The sequence below is a fragment of the Lethenteron reissneri genome, chromosome 26 (genome assembly GCF_015708825.2).
Source record: "Lethenteron reissneri isolate LAM-NWPU_2019-01 chromosome 26, ASM1570882v1, whole genome shotgun sequence".
In the NCBI taxonomy this organism is placed as follows: domain Eukaryota; kingdom Metazoa; phylum Chordata; class Hyperoartia; order Petromyzontiformes; family Petromyzontidae; genus Lethenteron; species Lethenteron reissneri.
This window is the reverse complement of record NC_083804.1, coordinates 1038714-1058490: the sequence shown is the minus strand read 5'-3', so window position 1 is coordinate 1058490 and position 19777 is coordinate 1038714. Positions and strand designations below refer to the sequence as shown.

The following is a 19777-nucleotide window of genomic DNA, read 5'->3' as shown; positions in this document are numbered from 1 at the left end:
TATATGGTATACAATATTTCATTTAAGGCCACAGTGTTAATGGCAAATGTACAGGTATTGATGTTTGCTATTTAATTTCATTTGGGCACCTTGCTTATAGAAACGAGTGTTATAAATATCGCCCAAACGGAAGGTTGCCCCGGACTGACCCTGTACGTGATTATGAGCCATAATTTCAATGATCAATTACAGATTGCGTGACACCCTGCAAATGATGACGGGGATTACTGATGACCCCGGGTGGGGGAGGGGGTCACGGGGGGAGGGTGGGGGCCAAGTGACGAGGCCGCTGATTCGTCGCAAAGGGGGGCGGGGCGGAGTCACATGCCCCGCCTCCCCCCTTCACGCCCCGCCCCTCGCTAGCCGTGCGTCACGTGACCGGGAGTAACGGGCGCGCTGGAGGTGAGGTTGAGCCGGGTGAGCGTTACCATCGTTACCATCAATTAGCAATTCTCATCGGCGGCGTTACCATCGTTACCATCAGTTAGCATCGACGGTGTTACCATCGTTACCATCAGTTCGCATCGACGGCGTCACCGTCGTGGCGTGCCCTCTCATGCGCGCAGAGCGTGGCGGAGGTCTTCAAGAGACGAGCATCTTTAGCAGCAGAGAGCGGGCGATGAGTGCGGGTTGCGTGTGAATAACGGCCCGTGCCCATCGGCGGCGGCGGTGGTGGTGGTGGTGCACGTGGCCTGGCACAGGCGTCGTGGTGACGTCACCGCCACTTAGTGGCGAGTGGAGGTTGTTTTGGTTGTGCCCATCGGGGGTGGTGGTGGTGGTGGTGTTGGTGCACGTGGCCTGGCACAGGCGTCGTGGTGACGTCACCGCCACTTAGTGGCGAGTGGAGGTTGTTGTTGTTGTGCCCATCGGGAGTGGTGGTGGTGCCGTGGGTCGAGACCGTGCGGCCTCGTGTCTGCTGCGCCGCATTGATGGCAGTGCGACTGACTGACGTGGTGGTTGTACCATGGAGATCGGTGTGTAGGGTACAGACTTACCGGCTGGCGTATCGATATAGACTGTATCGTTATAGACTGCATCGTTATAGACTGTATCGTGGCCTGTATCGATGTGTTCACTCGATAAACTGGAGTAGGAGCTATTGTAGTATAGACTGCGGTGTTATGCTGGATAGACTCGTGTGTGTTGTGTGGACTTGTATAATTTTGAGCCTTGTGTGGACTACACACTGTAGGGGTATTCTGTAGGACTAGCATGCTTTGTATAGACTACTAATAATACTTTATACTGAATATGTGTATGCAGTATTTTATATACTGTATTTGTGTACCGTAGTGTGCGCGATACAAATGTAGTACTGGACTTTGTTCACAGTATACAATTTACATGTATTGCTTAGACTAATTGTGTGCGTATTTTTCGACTTCTCGATGTACTGACTGAATACTTTCTGGACACAAACCATGCCCTCTTCTTTATGCGAAATGTGATTCCATACAAGAACACTTACGCCAGCTTAGAACAATACAGACTGGCCTGCCTACAAACCATCATCATCAGATTGGCGTGTGTGAGGCACTTATTGACAGAGGTGTGGACTCGAGTCATGTGACTTGGACTCGAGTCATGAATTTGATGACTTCAGACTCGACTTGGACTTGCATAACAATGACTTTGTCCCACCTCTGCTTATTGATCCTCGAAAGATCGAGACGTCCCATATCAGTGAGCCTGCCCAGTAGACGGGAATGCATTGGCTTGGGACATGTGGCCCGCATGCCCAGCCAACGCATGCCCCAGCAGCTTCTGTGTGCCCTATTCTTAGGTTTTTTCGATAAAGTCACGTAGGTAAAACATCAAAATTAATAAAAAATAAAATAAAACAAAAAACCAAAAAAAATTCTGTGTGCCCGGATAGAAGGGGGGGGGGGGTAGAGGAACGATGGGACGCGCTAATGTCGCAGGAGGACCTGGCGAAGCGTGGCGGCTTTCTGACCACCGGCTACCCTGTGGTGTCACGATCGGCCTCTGTGGGGGAGATTGCTGAGCAGTCAGAGACAGCCGTCCCCCCTCGGTGTAACAAAGGCGGGTGCGGGAGCGACGCAACAAAGAACAGAGTGGTTGTTGGAGAAAACACAGCAAGGTGTGGGCACGGCGGTGATCACAGCTGGTGCCTCTGCCAGGTATCCAAGTTCACCCATAAATGCTTTGATGTGGCCTCGAAGTGCACAAAGCCTGTTGATGTTGTTGATCATCTAAATGTATTTTCCACAACTGAAACAAATAGTCTGCCCAAATATTCTCATCTTTGTTGATGCCGTTGAGCCTGAGGTAGAAACATTGCATGTCTCTTATATGACCAGTGTCTGTAAGAGACAGACAGAATCAGAATATGTATACTGGAGGAATCCGATGAGCTATGAAGCTCTAAATCTTGACTTGAAGCTTTCGTGACTGCAGGAATTCATATTCTTGGGTCTTTCGGTAAAGTCACGTAGATAGGTTCAAAGAAAATAACAAGAAACTACAACGTTTCGATCGCAACACAAGCGCTCGTCATCATTAAAAGGAAGACGACCGCTTGTGTTGCGATCGAAACGTCGGCGTTTTTTGTTATTTTCTTTTAACCTATCTGCGTGACTTTATCAAAAGACCCAAGAACTGTATAGCTCTGTTTCACAAATGTCCAGTAACTGACTTTTCCACAAACAGGTACTCTAATCACTTCTTTACTCCAGAAGAATGATAAACCTAGTCAACGCTCCACTTGGGAATTTGAACGAATGTACTCATAACCTTCATCGTGGTGTAGTGATCCAACCACAGCAAACCTGACCAGATCTACACACAGTTTACAAGTGCCGATTATACTGGCTACATGGATATCCTTATATAATGGCTACATATTAGGGCATCATTCCCATTAAGACGATTGCTTATTTTTGGTCCGATTGCTTGTAAACATGTGGGGCGTCCTCATTGCCACCAATGGATGAACTGCCGCCAGGTTGTTTTTAAAAATATCTGATGAGGTTTGGAAATCATCAAGATGGGAATGATACGCTAAGTGTCTATGCACATGCTGTCGACCGTTGGACTTGTATGAGGAGTAATGTGGGGGTGGTTGGTGATGGTTCATGAACTGTGCTATCAATGCGTGACGACCCACAATAGGCTCCTGTTCATAATGCACAACAACGGTGACATTTTGTGTCAGGATTTGACCTTAACCTGCCCTAGGTCAACATATCCTTAATACATGAGCTGCACCTGGTGTCGCGGTGTCAGTGTCGTCGATGTCATCCTCGTAACCACTGTGTGTGATACAAAGCCTGCTTTGGTGGTGGTGGTGGTGGTCCCACCAGCGTCTTGCATGTGCCAGCCAGTGCAGTAATGCCTCCCACGTGCCTGCGCAGTATATCATCTCGGGTTATTTATTTATTTATTTTCAAGCTGGAAATTACTGCCTGTGCAAATATTGTGATTTTCTCTTTCAGGAGTTGAGACACAATATGTATTAATACCGTGAGTCAGCATTTGTTTGATTCAAAGTCACCGACACCTTTGTGGATAATAAAATGTACATTTTGTTTCCTAAAATAGGTCTGGGTCTTAATATAATGGCAGCCAATATCTGCTATGACGGCGTAACCATCACATAAACATTGGTTAACCAGTTACAATGTAGCACAGTGTCTTAGTTTACAGCATCCTGTGTATGTGTGATATGGGGTGCGGTGTTGCAGTGGGCCACAGTGCTATGATCCTGGAAACCTGGGTTATATTCCCAGCTATGGATAAAATTAGTAGCACATGGTATCTGAAATTGTCTTGGACCTTCCCGTGTTCTGCTCAGCTTTACAACAATAACCGAGTGTGGCGTGTCAATATCAGCACTCAAATTAAACACACCATCCACTCACGTTTCCCTTAGTAGGTGCTTGCTAACAGCATTACCATCTGCAAGGTGAACATGGGTAGTGTTTGCCTTTATTATATGCATTACAATATTGTGATGTGTGAAACTGTGGCCAGGATGGCAGACCTAAATCAGCTGGTGGAGCGGCTGGAGATTGTGGCACAGAGGCTGGAGGCTGCCTTCCCTGGAGGAACTGGTGGCCCCAGTGGAGATGCAATCAATGGCATTGAAGAAGGTAAGGCCAGAGATGCATTTGTGTTGGGAGCAATGTTTGCGATAAACGGTTAAATTGGGATTTTTATTGCACCTAAATGCGACCACGTTGATTTCATCTAATGGAAAAGCTATTTTATGAGCATCTGCAATTGAATGTCATTGTAAAACACTAAAAAAATACATTGCCACTTAACATATAGCAGGAACTGTAAGTAACTTATACATTGCATAGGAATACAGGTGAAAAGAATATATTTTTACAAGTGGGTTGTAAATTGAAAAAAAAACGCTTTTTGGGGAATAAAATGTAAATAGAATTTAATTTATTAATCTATGTTATGTAGATCAACACGTCTTGTTTAGCTGGAAAATAAAATCCACATCAGTGAGGACTAACTGTTCAGTACATCATAAAAAAATTAGCAATTGTATTGAATTATAAAGTTCATGTGTGCTCTGGTGTTTTAAAATGCCACTGTGTATGTATGTGCTCTATTGTGTGCCACTGTTTGTGCTGCCCTTTGTGCCACTTTGTGCTTCTCTGTGTGCCACCGTGTGTGTGCTGTCGTATGTGCCAACGTGTGTGTCACTGTAGAGGTGCCGCCATGCGTGGAGGCATTTGACAGTATCCTGGCCGGGCCTGTAGCCCAGTACCTTCGCTACAGCCGTGACATCGGCGGAGAAGTGGCGAGCCACGTGAGTAGCAGTTATAGACATGGGTGCATTCCAGTGAGGAGTGTACAAACACCAAACATTTTCGGGTATCATGGTTATGTGATCACTTTCCCACTTTCACAGAAAATCATTCAAGTATGATATCATCAAGGAAGCCTTTGAAGGGCCATTTTTTTACTCTATATCTTCATCTCAATTCCATTATTTGGGGTCAGATTTTATTTTCAGCATCTTTCAACTCTTTCTGGTTATTTTGCCTGCCTCCACATTACCCCAGTTCCTTCAAGAACTCTCTGCAGTATGGCCAGTTTTATTTGGTTTTCCTCAGTTATTTTCCCTTTTTTTAAAGCCTTTCTTCACAAGATGTTCTGAGTCGTTAAATACAAGCAGAGCCCTGCGGGTGTAGCATACATTGTTCATGATTGACCGTTGGGAGCTTGTGTGTGTGTGTGTGTTTATTTGAAGCACACCGTCCAACTCGACATCGCGTGCCTCCACTCCAACTGTAAAATGCAGCAGTTGCATTTGAGCATTGTCACACATTCCATAGCCCATGTCGCTCTTACGCTGGGGCTCTCGGGCACTGCTGGCATTGGGCATGAATGGTGTGGAGGCCCTTTCCTAAGTGACGTTCGTGATACATTCTTATTTATTTGTGGGCCGATGTTTCAAGGTCGTATTGGACAATGCCATGTGCATGTTTAAAGTTCTGTTTCAGTAAGTATGAATGTACACGTAGAGCCTCTTTGTCATTCCACTGCTGGATGGAGGCTTCCCTTCACCATGCAGCATGCTGACTACTGTAGGTTGGTGAAGGGGTGGAACATAGGCATATGAGCATACTACAAAACGAAAATTTTTGCTGCAATCCCTCTGGACAGTATCGTCCCACAGCAGCTTATAACAATACCTACATTAGCACTATACATATAACTTTCCCCAAGTGCAGCTTGTACTGAATGTTGTACTCTTATTGGAAAGTGGAACGTAGGTATATCCATTGCCCAGGTTCGATCACACTGAAGTAATGTGTCTTGTGAAGGCCAGGGGAAAATGGAAAAACATTACAACATCGTTTTTCTGGGCTGGATCTTAAAGCTACATATGTCATTTCTGTAACTACAGAGTCAAATGCTTCACCTAAATATATATATATTTTTAATTCAAGTATAAGATATTACAATGTTTATTCGAGGATTGATGCCTAGTAATGAAATGCTCGTGAATGATTGTGAGAAACCCTTCCTGTTGTTTAATTTTGAACATTACCAAGACCGTGTGTGCGTGATTAACATGCACATTGTGGGTCAAACTCAACTTTCCACTTAAACCACGCCTCGGTGATCACTCGAGTACCCTGCCACGGTGCGTTTCGAACAAACAACACTTGACATTCTAAAGGAAAATCTAAGGTAAATCAGAATTTCCCTGATAGTCATCATTACATCCATGTTCAGATATTCAGTAGCTTTAGCAAAGTCTGATAGGCAAATATGCTAAGTACTCTCTGATCATCTCCACTTATTAGTTTCTTTGAAAATAAGTAGTGGCTTATCCCTCTTCATTGCAGAGACATAGTTAAATCTTTAACTTAATTGTCAGCTTTTGCAGCTGTAGTCAAGAGTCTCAACGAAGATCAAAACAAGAACTGAAAAGTGTACCTCGCCGTTGTAACGACGATACCGACATTTTGGACATCAGAGAGAACGCTTTTAATGTCCAGAGATGTTCTGGGGTTTTGCCTTATAATGGCACCCTTTATGATGGCGAGCGCCGTAATCCCTGGAGCGGCAGGCCGGCTGGGGTGAGTGCCGCGTGGCAGCTGCACCTCGCCACCAGTTTCGGCGCTTGAGATTAAAACCTGGGCCCTGTCAGCTGGTGTCCGCTGACAGACTGACCGCCTGCATAAAGGAGTTTATCATTGCACAGTTGTTAAGACGTGTCTACAATGACTGCTTTTCCGTGTGTGCAAATTGGCTAGTGTTACTTGTGGTGTGTTTTTTTACTTTCCTCCTCCCCCGTATTAGAACAAGCACCATGTGTTTGAGTTAGTACCCAAGAACATTTTTGTTGAACTCACAATAGTCGAATAATAATTTGTGTTGTAAGTCACAACGTTTAAGTTTAAAACACACCAATTCACGTGTTTTCACATACACGGATAATTTAAAAAAATGACACATTTTTTACTGTTTGGCCGTGTCGGGTGGTGGAGAGTTACGACACATTTATAAATAACGCAATCTGGCCCAAAAACCTATATTATGAATAATATTGGTCGCGAAAGCCTACGTGTTAAATATGTGACAAGTAAACTTGAATTGGGCATGACCAGTGTTTAGTCAAGCAATATAATTTTGTGATTAAAGGAAGGTAGATTTGTACTATAAAAATTAATAAGTAGAGTCAGATTAATCTCGTCCATAGAGCATTTTGTGTCAAGGTCACACTGCAGTCCGTGTTCATCCTAGCTATATACTGTGTAGGGCACTGTGTAGGGCACTTGTAGCAGTTTTAATTCTCAAACTCAACTCTGTGAACAAACATGTACGCAAGTGGTATGTTGGGCTCAGAAGAGGCAGGGCTGGTTCAGACTCCAAGGATTGTTGCTTTAACTTGTGTATAACCATGGTGCATGTAGAACTGCGTATAATACTACATGTGCACTCATTTTGGAAAACATGTTGGCTTTATATAAGTGTCTATATTAAACCATATCTCAAGATGTTACACAGAAACAGTGGACATACATTTTCACAGAGAGCGGCGGTCAATCATAGGCAGAGGAAAAAAGGAAGTCATTAAGCCTGGACTTGAACGGGGGCAGGGAGTGAGCAGCGTGGACAGCAGGGGGATAGGAATTCAGGTCATTGGGGGCAGCAGAGGAGAATGAGCGACCTCTCACTGTGTAAAGATATCAGCATTTTTGATGGGCTCATTGTCAAATTCCTGCAATCTGTTGCGGTCGAAGATGATTGTCTCTGGTCACTGTCCTGTCTGTGGGTCCAAAGGTGGATGATGAGGCCGATGTGAGATCGACAGAACTCTGTCTCAGCTCAGGCGCCGCGTGTGTCCCGGCGGGATGGGGGACCCCGGCTCGTTGATTCGGTCTGCATTGCCCACAACTCAACAGCGCGCCAATCAACCAACGTGTAAATATGGGAGGCAAATAAGCACTCAAAGTTATTATATCAGTTTAGAAATTGTAATTTTTTTCTATAATAATCGGTGTTGTATAAATAATGAGAAACATAATTTTTCCGATTTAAAGCTTTCGTGACTGCAGGGATTCATATTCTTGGTTCTTTCAGATGGGAAATAATAAAAGTCAAAATAAAACATAATTTTTTTTTATTACTTTATTATTACTTTACTATTTCCCTTCTACGTGAATTTACCGAAAGGACCAAGAATAAGAAACAAATGTTTGGTTTTATGGAACTATATGAGGAACACCCTGGAACCCACTATTGTTTTGCAACATTTAGCGTGAAGAGTACATTCCACTCCAATATTCCGTATGCCACAAACAATGCGCCGCATGTCACAAACACATTTACCAAACTGTAAAATAGGCATAGAAGCGAGCATTCATTCGCTTGCACACACGCGCACAAATGCACAATGCACAGTGATGGAATTGGTTACAAAATGCTACATTTATAACTGCTGCCAGGAGTTCACACTGGTTGTCTGACTGTCCAGGATTTAGCAAAAAATGCGCGTGTGGCACGGGCATGGCCAAAATAACATCTAGAGGGAGAAAAAGAATGTGGTGTATAGCGCCGTCCGCACCTGTTCACAACTACTTCAACAGCAGTGCTTTAAATGTACAAGTGACTCCTTTCTTGAGGTTATTGGAAAGCTTGAGGGTTGGTGAAAGTTTATATGGCAAGAGATTGGTTAAAAGTGAAATGCAGCCCTGGCAAGAGAGGCTTAAGCTTCAGCAGGTGCCCCGTGAATGCCCGAGTGTTTAAAACGGCACTTTTCAAAGGCAGCTCATGTTTTTCTTTCGCACGTTTGATGTGTCATTGTGAGAGAACGATGTTCACTATGTGTATTGTTGTGATTCTGTGTGTTTAATTGAAGCTTTCGTAGATATTAATGCATGGAATACAGCAATCGTGTCATGCTCTAAATGGTGTTTGTATGTTGTTTTAGCTAAGACAATGTGGCAATTATCAATTGTAATGAACGTGTTACAGTTAAACTTTTGTCTTTTAATGAAAGACGGCTCTTTAGTAGATGGCAACAGTTTTTATTCATCTATTATCCAGGTGTTTGTTTAGAGGGTTAAGCTGTTTGGATCATGCAGGAGATATGATGTTCATTGTGCATTTCTGAAATTGGATGCCCGAAATGTATAGTGCTGACACGTGTGAGATCGACACATACTGCAGTCGTCGAAGCTTCAGCTTAGTACGTATGTGTACCGAGTGTGTGATCACAGGTGCTACACATTGTACTCATGGGAAGCCACATATGTGTGAAGAAAACATTTTGATCCATTTTTATTGTTTACACCACAAAGTGGAAAGTGTCAAAGCTTTGGGATGTTTGGCAATTTTATTTTATTTGTGTAATTTTGCATTGAATGGATTTTGAAGTCTCCAAAGAAAGCCTACATGTGTGGGATTAACACCTGAACTGTGTAGTTAGATCAGAAACCTACTTGTACCGGCTTGTACATGCACATCATTAGCACTCGATTTAGCAGTCTCGCATGCACTGAAGCTCCACCTTTGATCCACCAACCCTGCATCCCAGGTTCGTGAATTACAGACATATATTTACAGATATATATAGAAATCACAATATTAGATATACAGGCTGTTTCAAAAAGATGGGCCCAATTTGAAATCGCTATATCTCTGCAACCACGAACCGCCCATGAATGAAACTTTTACCACTTGAAAAGGTGGGGCATAGAGGGCGGGAACATAGAGAAGGTGGGGCATAGAGTTTCAAATGATTACCGCTCGATGCCTCTCCCGGCGCACAAACAGCCCCTAGCCTCAGTCATTCGCAAGACGTGTGACCCCACAACACAAGGGGCGTTTTGCGTTCTGCAGTTCAGCAAGACTGAATTCGTAATTACGGTGCAGCGTGCGTTTTAACGGCGTTTTGGCATTGATCCGCCAATGTCAAAGAGCATTCGTCGTTGGTACCGATAAATTGAGGAAACAGGCTGTTGATGTAAGGGGAAGAGCACAGGCCGACCACGCACCTCAGAGGAAAACGTGAGCAGAGAGGCGTTTAGGACGAATTCAACTATCGTCTCGATGTTGTCCGTACAGCAGGTGGAGGGCACATATAGCATTTTTAAAATGGTTAATAAAATTTGATAACTCATTAAACCGTTTGTAACTTTTTGTGTAATTGTAACATGTTGCCATCGTGAAATATACTGCTTTGAAATTAGGTCCATCTTTTTTAAACACCCTGTATATTTATTCAGACCTGGCCCAGGTGGCTCAGTGGGAGAGCGAGCGGCTCGCAATCAGAAGGTTCATGAGTTCAAATCCTAGTTGGGAGTTGACTCATCCCATCATCCCTTTGGGGTCAATATACAGGTACCACTCTCTGGGGAAGTCAACTGTGGTTGTCCTTTTTCTTCTCGCCCCTGCCGTAGGAATGTGGAATTTTTCCACCTGGCTCCCGGCTATACGGAGATGAGCACCAATGCCTCGATGCTTGTTTGAGCAGGAAATTACGTTGATTTTAGTAGAACCCAAGCCGTTATGCATGCAAGTTTTAAGAGCCTTGGTAGACCTTGGCACAATTTTTCGTAAAAAAATAGTTTGGTATATTTAAACGTTCCTTATATCATGGGTACGTTGATTATATATATTTTTGTGACACTGCAGGGATATTTAAAGTTACTTGGTTAAAATGTCCCAATCTCCAAATCAAGCTGTTGCATTTTAATTAATAATGAGACATAATACTGGTGGAGACCCTCGGCACGAATGTTCCACTGGATTTGTCACAAGGCCAACAGCGGTTACTTTGTGAACAGCTGGTGTCTGGAAGGGCTTTCGGTAAATATTCCTGGAGTATTCCAACACGTTGCCTCCAGTCTCCCTCTTTCCTTAAGCCCATTCCTCCTTAGTGCAGTGCACCCCTCCTCTTTCCTTGGCGCCTGTAAAGTATTCGGGCCCCGATCAGAGAGAGAGATATTGCCAGCCGTCAGTGGTGGTGACTGCCTTAGCCATGTATGGGTGCTCCTCCCGAGTGCTGCTCCAAAGCCATATTTAGCCGTGAAGTGAGCAGTTGCCAAGGGGACACGGGGTACCTTATCTCGATGTTGTGTTTTTGTCATGTTTTTCATTATCGTAAATGTAAAAGCATTTTGGGAAAAAACGTGCGAAGTGCTTGAGGACATTAAAACCCACACACAGCCGACCAGCGGACGTTTCATTGACTTTCCACAACCGCATCTATTATTTGTTGAGACTTTGGTCACAGTAAAGTATTTATGTTTGGAGGACACAATTGTGTTTTTTGGGGAATTTTAGACGAGCCTCCTACGACGCGTTGAAAGTAAAATTTGATGCAATATTCACGATTGTAATGCAATTGTAAAAAATGCTGTGCGATATTGATGGTTAATGTTCATGCGAAAACTTTCCATTTCCCACGTAACTAGTCCACACGTCCATAGTTAAAAGTGAGGTCAGTGTAAATCGTTCATGTGCATTTGTTTGATTTATTTTTAGGTTTATTTAGGTCATTACAAGATTACTGCTTGAATAACAAAAGTTACATCTATTGTTTATGCCCCATTGAATCATCGTTGTGACTCGACCCCGCCCCGCGGTGTATCCCTGCTGCTGACTAACAACTTGCTTTGTAAATTAATCCGCGCACTGCTGGGTCAGCAAGTGTTTTGTGCCGCGATCATATGCATGGAAAATGTGTGTTCTGATACCTGGATACAATCAGCTGATCCTCCACGGTAACTGACTGAACGTGTAGCAGCGGTTGGGCATGGGTTCCACTGATGCGGTGGTGCCAAACATTACATCATATAAACATAATTTTTCCACTTTTACCAATTGACTTTTATCAGTTTTTTTTGGTAATAACTATGTAACGTTACATTGATTCCTCGATTAAAAAAATTCATCTTTTTTCACTCGCAATACATGCATCAGATTTGTGTCTATGAATTGATTTATTTCCAATTCATGTAAGTTATAGGTACATTAAATGGAACTGGCACCTTTAATGGCTGAATGAAGTGAAAGAGACAAAAAATAATCGATGCATCAATTGTAAGTGACCATGAATCCTGACTATTCATCAAGTGGCAGTGGTGGGGTGGGGAATCGTGACATCTCTGCTAATTTGCTTTTAGGCGGGTTGCTTAATTCTATCCACATGACTTGGAGGGACATTCCTGGAGGATGCCCATAGATTGATTTCAGGAACACTGAAAGATGGAGACACTGAATAAAGTTGTTTATATACGTTTGCGAGTGATCTAATGCCTTAAACTAGCAGAACAATCAAACTGGATTTTGAAATGTGATCACTATATTGCCTGTTACAGTATCACAAAGACATAAATATTCCCAGTTGGTTCTCTGCATAGTGACAATAAACCTAATCTGATCAAGGTAGGATGCATTACAAGGTAGTCACAGTACCTTGATTACCTTAATTAAAAATGTAGAGTTTAGCCGTAGGTATGGTGAATGAGTTGGTTAATGTGACCCATGTAAGAATTGCTTTACATAGAACATTCGTGTTCAGCTCATTAGGAGTAAAAACAAGATCGGTGGGAGATGTGGAGTGTTGGTGCAATAACGCCTCTCAGGCAACGATGCAGCCACGAGCCCTCACTGCAGCCTCGTCACTGCTAAGCGTGAGCGGTTAGATTTCTGTTAGATGTAACAGGGAACGTCTCTTATCAGCAGCAGCATCACTGTAATTACCGTTGTTAATTGAAAACGAAGACAAAACGCCTCGTCGTAGCTGCTCTCGTGGGAGAGAGTGAAGAGAAAACGTCGGTGGACCGGCTGATCTTGCCCAGGGATGGCGTGCGCCGAGCATGGCTATGTAAGGCGACGCCCACGCAGCATGGAGAGGAGTTGGCCTCGTGACGCACTTGTCGGCAGCAGCAGCAGCGAAAAGAAAAGATCAGCCACCGCTCAGATTCACAGAGCCACGGGGTCAGGGCCGGGCCTTGAATCGACGCTCGCCCGACCCTATGAACCTAACACGATGCCCACTGAGCTATTAGATATTTTTCAGCGGCGACCTGGCCACAATAATAGCTCAACGAAGTGGCTTATCATGTGGAAATTTATAGCAGCCAAATAATCGAAGCGCACGTTGATTATAATTGTGGAGGGGAAAACACCAGATGACTCGGAGGCAAATCCACGCGACCACGGGGAAACAGGCGTGCAAACAGCAAATATGCAAGCGTCAGGGTCAGGATTAAACTCTTGACCACCTCTTGACTTAAAGCTTTCGTGACTGCAGGAATTCATATTCTTTGGGTCTTTCGGTAAAGTCACATAGAACAATAAAATAAAAATGAAAATAAAGTGAATAAAAACATTTGTATTAACTTTATTTTCATTTTTATTATTTTATTGATCTATCTACGTGACTTTACCGAAAGACCCAAAGAATATGAATCATGACCACCTGATCAGTGGCATCGACGATGAGCACGGTTGGCTACATACGGTGCAAAATAAGTTTTTCATATATACGGAACGAGAGCTCATGAATTCAGACTGCAGTTCCATTCTCATGCAACAAACAGAAGTGGATCAAGTAGTGATGCTAATGCAGACGCGTCCTGCGATGCTGATGTGTCACGACAGCAAGAGCATTGTTTTCTTCATCCATACACAGGCTCCCCCCCCCCCGTCCCCCTCTCACGAGCAGAATAATAACCATGAAGCAACTACAGCGCAAGCAGAGAAGTGCTCAGCATCCACACTTTCTCTTTGAATCGTGACCCCAGCCTAAGCAGTTGACGTTCTTGATACACACACCGATTGCTGCATGTTCGCCTCGACTCTTTACGAGTTATGTTCTTTTGTCGTGGATCTTTAGGCTCGCGGAGTGAACGAGATAGGTGATACAAAGACGGTGGGAAGTACATGTGAGCTAGACAGTACAGACAAGGACACAATGCAAATGGGGTCGACAAAACATAAGAAACGGATGCTACAAACGAGAAAGACTAAATGAGGCAGACGGTACAAATGACAGACGTTACTGACAAGACGTACGAGAGAAGGAAACGAACAGTGCACAGTACACACGAGATTGCCTTTATTCCCACGGATACATGCCGGGTCGTCAGAGACGTCTCTGTACTCAGCAATTTCAACGCAGGAAGTGATCACAGGCTGATGCGATGCAAGTTACGCTTCAGCAGTGCCAAAGAGATAACAAAGTAAGTTAGAGACAACACGGCGGTTAATATCGAAAGGCTACTTCATGAGTTTAGCAGATTTAGATTGATACGAAGCAGAAATTCTGAACAGTGCAGTTAAAGTGGTAATGAAATTAAAAAGCAAATGGTGAAAAAGTTACTTGGACACGACAAAAAGGCGTGTTGAAGAGAAAGATCGATAACGAAAGTGCCAAACAAACAATAGAACACACAGAACTCGGCAAAAAACAAAACATTATATTCCAGTGAGCTTGAGAAATTAACCGCATGAACAAGAATGAGAAGGACTTATTTCATGTCAAAATGTGGCGTAATAGCCCAAGTGTTGCGGACTTAAGATTACTCATAGTAGCGAACTTAAGGTTAGTCATAGTGGGTCGCTGAGCGAAGTGATCACTAGGGAGACCTAAGCAATGCCAATGATCGCTTTTAAAACGATACAGGTGCGTTTGTTTTGTATGAAAGCACACAAGTTAAATTTCTTGTGAGTTTATTCCAGTGTAAAGTGAAACACGCTGTAACCCTGTTCAGAAACACCCTGAATGTGTCTTCTTCCATTGGCTGAGATTACCTTCACGGCTTCTCCCACTAAATGTGTGACTGGCGTTCAGTTGTTGAGTTGTTACTTTGTAACGCTCAAGCCTAGGCAAGCCTATTTATAGTTCATAGTTCACTTTTGGAGGAGGTGGCATTTGGTTAAAAGTGACCTCTGACCTATTGCAGAATTCTAAAGACTTTCTTGACATTGATAGTTATTTGCTTTGCAAGTCAATAGCCTGCAACAGGCTTATTGTACACCAAAAAACCAACAGAAACCTGTGCCTGGTGCAAAGCTCATGCACCTGATTGCACTTAAACACAGCCGTGCCCACAGACGGCAGTGTTTGGAGTGGTGTTTAATGGGTGAAACTGCAAATGTGTGAAAGTTAAATGACTGTGGTACCTGGTTCATTTAATGTCCTCACGAGAGCAAAGTTGAAGTTTTTTTTTAAATGAATGAATGCGATGTTTGCCTTCAATGCCACTCGCGGATGAAGCCGCTCCGTGTGGTACACACACAGATAATCTTACACAGTGCGGCGTCGGTCGGTGTCGAACACTTCCTCATGGCCGTCCGCTATCACCTTTACTGCCTCTGTACACAAACGAGAAGGTTGAAAGTTCAAATGCCGGTTCAAAGGTTGCCTGAGCTCATCATCCCTTTCGGGTTGATAAAATTAGTATCGCCGTGTGAAGTCTGCACTGGCTTTCCTGTGAACTGACTGGGTCTGTCATGGGAATGTGGTATTTCCACTGCTGTCTTAAGGCTCTACAATGCTCATTGCAGCACGTAGACACGTATCCTTGACTTTTGAAGTGTAAGATATAAATAATCTCGTTTCTCTTCATGTTTCTTGTCTTCAGGCCGAGATGGTAAAAACAGCTCTTCATGCGCAAAGATCGTTTCTGGTGACCGCTGCCAGGTCACAGCAGCCTTCTGAGGTGAGAGTCGTTCCCGAAGGCAGCCAGCTGCATCTTCCTCTACCCGAGGTCATTCGACGCTTCACGCATGTGCTCCGTGTCGATGTTTTACCGCAATTACCGGGCACAATCATTTAGATGTTAATATTGGTTGATTCCATAAAACACTGAATGATGTAGCACAAATGCATGTCGGTTAGCCTTATCGATAGCTTTGCTTGTCATCTGCGTGTGTGTAAAGCCAATGTAAGTCCAGTTAATTATAAGTCTTTCGTCTTATTTTACTCGCAATACTTAGCCTTGTAGTGAACTATCGAGACCTTGGTCTGCAAGGCTTCTGAAACGTGAGTGCAGTTTGTCTTGTACAGCCCAAAGCTGTAAACAGCTTGCAGATGCAGGGGCATATAGCTGATTGGGAAAGATTCGAATTCCCAAGAACACGATCTGCACTGAGTCTCCTTTGTTAGCACAGGTAAGTGAATCCTTTTGAAACATGACTTGTAATGTTACATGGTAAGATGAGCACAAGTGAAGAAGCCTGCACACCTGCTACATGGAATGGCCTCATGTTATTTAATACCGCTCGGTAGGATTCACTGCTACGGGTAAATATTGTGCAAGTGCATGCATAATATAAGAATGGCTGATTCATGTTATATTTCTAGAAATAAATATACGAGTTGTATTATATTAATGCTTACATCTATACATTAAAAAATGAGGTTATTAGCTGCATTGGGTGAGTATTGCACAAGTGTATGCACCTTGGAATGGAGTGTGTGTTTTTGTGGGTGTTTTTTAGATTAACAGGTCATTGTGAAAAAAGTATACTTATCCAGTTTCAGAATTAATTTATTATGAAAGTATAATTTTACAAAATACGGTCTAAAATTATCCATGTATACAACAAAAGCTTTCGAAGGAGGTTCTTGTATGAAAATGGTTTTCAACCTGGCCGTACAATTTATATATATTTAAATATTTTTTAAAAATGCATGAATTCAGAAATGAGAAGTTAAATTCCCTTTGCTCACAGGTACTATAATTATTTTTAACCAATGGGCAGCTGATGCTTATGACAGTGGACTCGATTAAATTATACTCTTCTTTAGCATGGGAAAGGAATGTCTTAAATTTGCTTTGTCAGCTTACCATTACAGCCACTCTGGCATTAAGCCACTTGTGCCATTCAAAGGGTTAATTGGTCTTTTCAAGCTGTCCCTCTGTAGCACGCCACCTTTCCATGACTGTGCCACGGAATGCATCGCAATGTCGGCGGCGCTGCTGAATCCGGCCTGCACAATGCCAGCAAACGACAAACGCAATTGAGCCGAGCGTTGTTTACCTGTCCATCCACCGTGTCCCACTTTCCCTTTCAATTGAACCTCCTTGCAACCACCAAGAAAACGTTCCCCTTTGTGTTTTGTTGGAGTCAAGGCCAACTTGCTTTCTGACGGATTGAGCAGGTAATTAATGCTGCCATACTCTTTGGATGCCACAGCTTGGCAAACACGGCCCATTTTTTGAGCACATCCATCATTTTTTTAAGATATATTTTCTGTTAAGTCTTGGACATGTGTAGTCCCCTTCTCACCAACACGATTGTGGAGGTTTAATTGATGAAAGGTCCCTTGAAGATGGATTCACACCTACACACCATGGAACTGAATGCACAGTTACAATCGCGTGTGCATAACAAAAAATGGGTGTGCCTGATGTTGTTTGCTCAAGGCCATTTCGACGAACTCATGTTGGTCACTTGACCCTGCGCTGACAGGAGTACTATATACCACACAGTATGTGAACATTAAGAATACTGTTCAGGTCAGTATCGGTACCGGATTGTGTATAATTTCCTCATCAAACTACACTGATTTTAGCCACATGTACAATGCACCATGGCCTTGAACCTGAAAGCAATACATCTAAAGCGATACATATAAAGAGATGATGCATGGCAGCAATGTATAGGTTATCGAGCTCTATACCCCAAATAGAAATACGGTAAAGTCCAGCGTGAGGGTTGTTACCTTTTCTAAACATTTTTTTTTCTTAATCACTTGAGCCCATCGGTCTATTGTGTCAACTGTTGATGCAACGGCAGGAAGGACGTGTTTGCTCAAGAGGAGAAAAGGCCACGGCTGAGCGCAGCTGGACGAACCATCCGGGCCTGCACAAATAAGCCACGGGTCGCTTCATTGTACCACAAGATTTCATTAATTAATTTAAACCTATCGCTCGCCTGCAATAAAACAATATGCAACAGTCAGGTATTCTCTCGTTGCGTATTGAAAAGCAAAACGGGGCCCTGCGTCGCCTGTGCACACTCCTCAGCGGGACTAAACGAGTTCACCTGCGCGTGCCCGCACGCTCGGACGCAGGCGAAATTCGGCGTGCCCGCGAGCTGCGACGACTTTGTCCTCGCGAACCCAACGCCAACTCCTCTGGCCCCACAATACCCCCCCACCGTCCCCCCCCCTCCCTTTCTTTTTTTAGTCCGGAAAGGTTTAATCTTTTTTTCTGCAAGAAAAAGTGCTTGTTGGGCCAGAGGATATTTAAATGCCAACCGGCGAGTGTAACAGGGAGACAATGGGCTGTGCCAACACGCTGAGATCATTGCTGGCCCCGTAGAGAAAACTGTTTCTCTGGGACGAGAGTCGTGGAACGGCCCGGGCTGCGGGGCAGTGGCCCGCGTGAGAGTTAGCACCGCTTTGTGAGCACCAATAGCTGCCGACGATGTTTTTACTGGAGCTTAGACCGGAGAGAAGCCAGAATTGTTAGGATGCCATGTCAAAGTCGAGCTGGCAATATTATTCTAGGCAATTGACAGTAGCGCTCTCAAAATAGTCGCTCCATTTTTCCAAATGGATGATGTTCTTACGCTTATGAAGTATTTCTTTAAGTCAATTCAAATGATGGATTGCACTTTTTGCTTTTACACTTCATCAGTTACGAAGTGCAAGGTTTTGGTTTTTCACCTCAAGAGGCCTTTTCGATTTTTTTGGCCAAATTTTTTTTTCTAAATCATCTCTGGACTCTCGCCTCTTTTTCCAGCTTCCACATAGATGCTCGACAGGACATATCCTGACGAATCAGTAGATTCAAATTGGAAATACCAAAATAATAAATATATAAAATGTATTACTAATCAATGTTATAAAATAATTAATATACAACATTCCACGTGAAGTTTAGAGATACATGAGTGAGTGAACTGTTGGGTTAGGCCACGTATTAAGAATTTCATCTCTCAAGCTTTGGCCATCCACGTCTGTGGACATCTTCAGATATGCACAGGTCAGGCCACGTGTCTGAAAATGCCCACAGGAGTGCGTGGCAAAGGCTTGAGAGGATAAATGCTCAACATGCAGTCTAACCCAGTACACCACTCTAACCCAGTACACCACTCTAACCCAGTACACCACTCTAACCCAGTACACCACTCTAACCCAGTACACCACTCTAACCCAGTACACCACTCTAACCCAGTACACCACTCTAACTCAGTACACCACTCTAACCCAGTACACCACTCTAACCCAGTACACCACTCTAACCCAGTACACCACACTCGGATTACGAGTAGGCCATGAATAACCTCCGTGCTAAATTATAAGATTTACAAAAATGTGAATAGCTTTGAATACATGTTAATTTAAAATGCAGCAGCCCCTGTGATGTAAGAGCTTTTGAGCAAGAGCCAAGCCAATTGTTGGATGCATCCCATCTCCTATTCTCCCATGCTCAGCACCAATCCATGTAACAAGTCATTGATGAAAATAGATTCTTATGGTCATGATACTTGGGCAGAATTGTGTACGCAAGAATTGATCGTGTTTAGTGTGTTCACATTGCATGGAAATGTTACATGAGGCCAAATATAATTAATGAGACAGCATGATGGAATGTACAAAGCACATAATACACATGAGACGTTACATGTGTATTTAAAAAACATCAATTATAGCATTAAATTGTCACATGTTGGGAGGGGACGGTGAATTGTTATATGTCCAGAAAACGACCAACACAGTGCATGAATGTAAACTCAATGACACTCCATTTCTCGCAGTGCGCTTTACATTGCGACTTGGTGGGTGGCGTTCAATCGTTGGCACCATCGA

The 19777-nt window shown here is 43.6% G+C and overlaps 1 protein-coding gene across 1 annotated transcript in view; it reads left to right on the top strand.

Annotated features, from left to right (window-relative positions):
- Window positions 1-352: 352 nt before the first annotated feature.
- LOC133347445 (adenylyl cyclase-associated protein 1-like) overlaps window positions 353-19777 on the top strand; it is a 37949-nt gene continuing 18524 nt past the window's right edge. Inside the window, 4 exon segments of the mRNA XM_061559701.1 lie at window positions 353-417; window positions 3994-4112; window positions 4689-4789; window positions 15597-15674. Of these exon segments, the coding sequence (XP_061415685.1) occupies window positions 3995-4112; window positions 4689-4789; window positions 15597-15674 (297 nt within the window). The 5' untranslated portion in view covers window positions 353-417; window position 3994.